The 5,198-nt window shown below is 39.2% G+C and overlaps 1 protein-coding gene across 1 annotated transcript; it reads right to left on the bottom strand.

Moving 5' to 3' along the window:
• Positions 1 to 1,666: 1,666 nt before the first annotated feature.
• LOC106007121 (60S ribosomal protein L23a-like) lies at positions 1,667 to 2,137 on the bottom strand. The gene has a single exon (XM_045079339.1). It carries the CDS (start codon positions 2,135 to 2,137, stop codon positions 1,667 to 1,669), a length of 471 nt encoding a protein of 156 aa, XP_044935274.1.
• Between the last annotated feature and the right edge of the window lie 3,061 nt (positions 2,138 to 5,198).

The raw sequence follows: 5,198 nt of genomic DNA, 5'->3' as shown, positions 1-5,198 counted from the left end.
GTAAAATTTATGATTTGGAAAGACTATTACTTATCATTAAAGAAGATTTCTTATGATAAGTTATTTTATGATTTCAACATAAGAAAGCTCATTTCTTACCACAATAGCCGAATGCATTGCAATTTGTTTTAGTCTCAAGCTTCCTGGCTCTAAATATAAAAGTGAACCCAAGTCAAACAGAGTGCACATTTTCTATGTGTGGCCCGCCTTCCCTCTTCCCTTAATTTTGTAGTTGGAAACACCTTAGAAGGAAAAATAGCTGCACTTTGGGCAAAGTGAAGTAAAAATGTAAACCGCATCTTGTGCGATCTTGAACAAACGTATGTTTCCCATCGCTGCGTTTCGTGGCTGGGAGTAGGCTCTGGAGAGAAAATGGGGAAAAGAAATAGAAAAATATCAAAGCACATGCATAAAATCATAAAAATAGAAGAGGCGGCTGTGTGAGAGCTTTAAAAAAAAAAAAGTAAACTGATCTATTTAGTTCTCATGCCAGCTGAATTTTTAGCATCTCTAAGAATAGGTTGGTAAGAATGGAAGATGGGCTTTCTCCATCAAGCTTCCCTGTCTCTGCTGAATTCAGGTTGCTATTTACTCTCCGTCTTTTCAGACAATTGATTCAAACCCTAATTCAGTCCTCCTACCCAGAGGACTTATTCCTTCAGCAAAATTTCCCTTAGCTCATCTCAGTACAATCACTACTCTGCCTCCCCAAGCAAAGGAGATATTCTCTCCCCCTGCCGCCCAACCCACACCCCCCCCCACCTCCAGATCTGCCCAAATGCCTAGTTAATACTCTGGAAATTCCTGCAGAAGCGCCCACACATTGAGCCTATAAACTTTAGAAGCGCTGTAATTATGAATCAATGTGGGGTTGCTAGTAGGTTTAGGAAGGAGAAGTAAAGGATATTGCTGTGAAAGTTAATTTTGGGGACAAGTGGCTGTTTTCATACTACTCTGCAAAAATGTCTCCATTATGCTTTGTTCACAATTGCAGAGGTGGGCTTGGGGGTGAAGAAGAGAAAGAGAGGGTGTTTCTTAAGTAAGATCATACAATATGCATTTCATTGTTGTTCAAATTTTGTGTTTTGCGGCCATAATCTGTGAGGTTATAATCTTTAGGCTATATTCAAAGGCACAAGAACACATCATGGAAAGAAACAAACCTCCCTATCCCTGCCCTCAAAGAGTTTTGCAAGGAAGCAGGTAGCATAATGAAAAAGGTTGTTAAACAATGAAAGTCTAAGGAGCATGCAGTAAATTCTTCCAGAGAACAAATAGTGCAGGATCAGAAAATACGGTAGTGAGTAAGATTGAGACCAGGCAAATCAGTGCTGAAGTTAACAGCAGGAAGAACAAAAAGAAGTTGGGGGAAAGTGAGCAGGCACTGCACTCTTCATTAGCTCTGGGAATTTGGGGGAAAGTGTCAAACTATTATTGAGCCAGAGAGAATTTGGCTTAGCCCAAGAATGGTAATTACTAGAACGCAGAGTCTGACAAGAAGAATGAGGCAAAGCTGAAGTTCAGATATTTTTTCCTTTCTCCTTAATTTTGAACAGCTTTATTGAGATGTAATTTATATACCATAAAGTTCACTTGTTTAACGTGTATAGTGATTTTTTTTTAATCATGAAAAAACTGTATTTAGATTTAGCCAGCTGGACTCAGTTTAGATGATCCCAATTTTGTTGGCAACATGCAAAGCATCATAGTCAGGGGCCAGCCGAACGTATGCCTTCTTCTCTCCATCAGGCCTGATTAAGGTGTTGACCTTGGCTACATCCATGTCATAGAGCTTCTTCACAGCCTGTTTGATCTGGTGCTTGTCGGCCTTGACATCCACAATGAACACAAGCGTGTTGTTGTCTTCTATTTTCTTCATGGCCGACTCAGTAGTCAGGGGGAACTTGATGATGTCATGGTGGTCAAGCTTGTTTCTCCTGGGGGCGCTCTTTCGAGGGTATTTGGGTTGCCTTCGGAGACGCAGAGTCTTGGGTCGTCGGAGCGTAGGTGATGTGCGGATCTTCTTTTTTCTGTGACTGTGGACGCCTTTCAGCACCGCTTTCTTGGCTTTCAAAGCTTTTGCTTTGGCTTCGGCTTTGGGAGGGGCAGGGGCTTCCTTCTTAGCTTTCGGCACCATCTTCGTAAAAGGGCACGTGTACAGTGATTTTTACAGAGTTGTGCAATCACCAAAACCTAATTTTAGAACATTTTTGTCATCCCCAGAATAAACCCCAGACCACTTAGCAATCACTCCTCTTCTCTTCTCCACCCAGCACCTGTCTCCATGGATTTGCCTATTTTGTCCATTCCATATAAATGGAATCATATAATATATGGTCTTTTGGGACTGGCTTCTTTCACTAGGAATCAATCACAATTACAAGGTTCATTCATGTAGTAACATATATAAATTCTTCATTTCTTTAATAGACAAATAATAATCCATTGTTTGGATAGATATACCACATCCATTTATAATGTCATCAGTTGATAGACATTTTGGAGTGTTTCTACTTTGGGGCTATTATGAATAGCCATGTACATTCATGTACAAGTTTTTATGTGGACATTTTTTTTTTTCATTTCTCCTGGGTAGATATCCAAGAACGAAATTGATGGGTCATTGGTAACTCTATGTTTAAGATTTTGGGGAACTGCCAAACTATTTTCCCAAGTGAGTGCATTATTTCACATTTCCACCAACAATGCATGAGAGTTTCGATTTTTCCACATCTGTGTCAACACTTGTTACTGTCTGTTTTTTGATGTTAGCCATCTGAGTGGGTGTGAAGAGGTATCTTATTGTGGTTTTGATTGGCATTTCTATAATGACTAATGAAATTGAGCATTTTCTAATGTACTCATCGGGCATTTTTCTTCTCTCTTGTTACTACACATTTATCCAGTATTCCTCAATCTTCCATCCTCTCTTTTCTCTGGAGATCTGGCACAAAACCTGGATACATAGGACCTATATTTTCTGTGCTGAAGCTGTCTTCCAAGGAAACTCAAGGACAAGTTCATTACTATTGATTCTGGACAATTGAAATTACTAAATTTGGTTCAATTCAAGCCAACAGACTTTTATTAAGTGCTTTGGTGGCATTTGCATTCAGACTATTGAAATATTATACACTTACTGACCATAAGGCTTGAAATTTACTAGAATTTATAAACTATAGGTTAAATCCATTAGTAAGTATAAAATAAGAAAGAGCTAAGTAAATATTATAAGAAAATCACAAAAGTATCTATGAGTGAAGTGAAAGCCTTCAAAATATACTTATCTTTGGTTCAATAATCCACCACTAGAAATCTACCCTAGGGAAATGATTGCATATTTCTGTAAATGGTTAGGTAAGGTGATGTTTGCTTGAGGATTATTTCTAATTGTACAAAATCAAAGAGTTTGAAAGGTAAATAAATTATAACATATTCATAGAATAATTACATATTTATTTAAAATACTTTACAAATACATTTATTATAATATGCATAAAGTATGGGAAATCTCCAGTGACCAGAAAAAAAAAATGAAAACTAGAGTAGTAAACAGGAAAGCTGGTGTTGTAGTTGGCCTGGGGAGAAGGGGTTGGGGAGGAGATTTTTTTTTGTTTGCTAGGGATTTGGGTTTTGACACTCACATAGGGACAAGAGATGAGAGCTAGGATACCTGACTACATAGCATCCAGCTGGACTCCTTGAAAGACTACAGCCACAGGAGTGGGGGAAAATTCTCTTCAGGAGCAGAAATGACATGGAACCATCTGGTTTGGTTAGTCTCTGGGGAGAAGCAATAAATATATTTTGAAAATTTGTAGTCATGGACCTGTAACTCCTGTAAGATTGGGGCCCACATTATACTAAGGTCAAGAGGACCCCAGGGTAGGAAATTAAAAAAAAAAAAAATCCTCCAAGCAGAGGCCCCAGGGTACCTGTCAGAAGACAAGAGACATGTGCTCTGAGGACACATGTCTGCAATGCAGAATGTACCAGGTCACCAGCAGATCAAGTTCAAGGAAGAAAAACACATAATCCACAATTCAAGGTCAGTTTCTTTTCCTTCATGATTTTTTTTTCTTGCAAGATTCTTCATTTTTCCGAAGTTTTAAAGGAAGAACCAAATTCATTTTTATCACTTTCATCTTTAAATGGTCTTTCTTGTTTCTCTCTGGCAGCCTGGAAACCCTGCCTTTGTTAAAGTATAAAATCATGACAAGTCTGTGTCAGTGAGGATGATTTCTGAGTGGAACTGAATGGGCTTTTTAAATTGGCTGAATAACAGCCTGCCACAACTATCCATCAGACGGGAACCAGTTTTCTGTTTTGCCTTTTTTTTTTTTTTTAATGTCCTTGCTCATGCTTTCTTTGTTGTTGGCATTTTGTGATTACCTATTTGCTTGTGGTTGCCGGTGCTTCTAGTTGATACCCACCTGTCTGAACCGTTGTCATCTATTTGATTCACTGCGCGTCAGTCTGGCTTCGCAGATCCCCGGCACTCTATCTGTAATTGCTTTGCTTTGCAACACCCATTCTAGCTCTTAGTTTCTCCTCGGTGTTTACAAGGGGGACACATTCTTTGGCTATCATGACACATCCTGCTTCAGCCATCAGTATTCTTTTAGAGGAGTTAATGTGATTTAATTCATGCCTTGTAAAAAACAGTCTCATTCCTGTTCCACTTAGTTTGGAACATTCTGCTCCAGGTTTCTGCTGACTTGGACTTCTTCAGTGATGGTATAACCTATTTGAACAGAAACTCCTGTTTGTTGAAGACTTATTCGTTGCTTGAGAAACCCACCTGGCATTTTAATTCCTGTTTTATATTCTTGCGGATGATTTTACTTGTAAGTTTTAGTTTAAGCTCAGAGGTGGTGTGCTTCCCAGCAGTACCCCTCTAGATTGCAATGTGGACGGGAGAAGCGGGGAAGTGATGTCTTGTGAGGGTCTGTTCAAGGGGACTGGAGATAGTTCACCTGAAGAACAGAACACCCAAGAAAGTCATAAGGACTGTCCCCAATATTGGGATATCCCAATATTGGGATAATGGGGGAGAGATAGGAATAATTAAGAAAGAAGTTGTAGCGTTAACATGCGGAGCAAAATGGGAACCAGACCTGCAAAACAACCTCATAGATGACTTTGCAAATGAGTGCTTTTTAACTAACCGTGGGGTTTGAAGAATCAAGCACAGACTT

The sequence above is a fragment of the Mustela putorius genome, unplaced genomic scaffold (assembly GCF_011764305.1).
Source record: "Mustela putorius furo isolate JIRA1106 unplaced genomic scaffold, ASM1176430v1.1 tig00000281_pilon_pilon_pilon, whole genome shotgun sequence".
Taxonomy (NCBI): domain Eukaryota; kingdom Metazoa; phylum Chordata; class Mammalia; order Carnivora; family Mustelidae; genus Mustela; species Mustela putorius.
The sequence above is the reverse complement of the archived record's forward strand: the minus strand, read 5'-3'. Positions and strand labels throughout refer to the sequence as shown.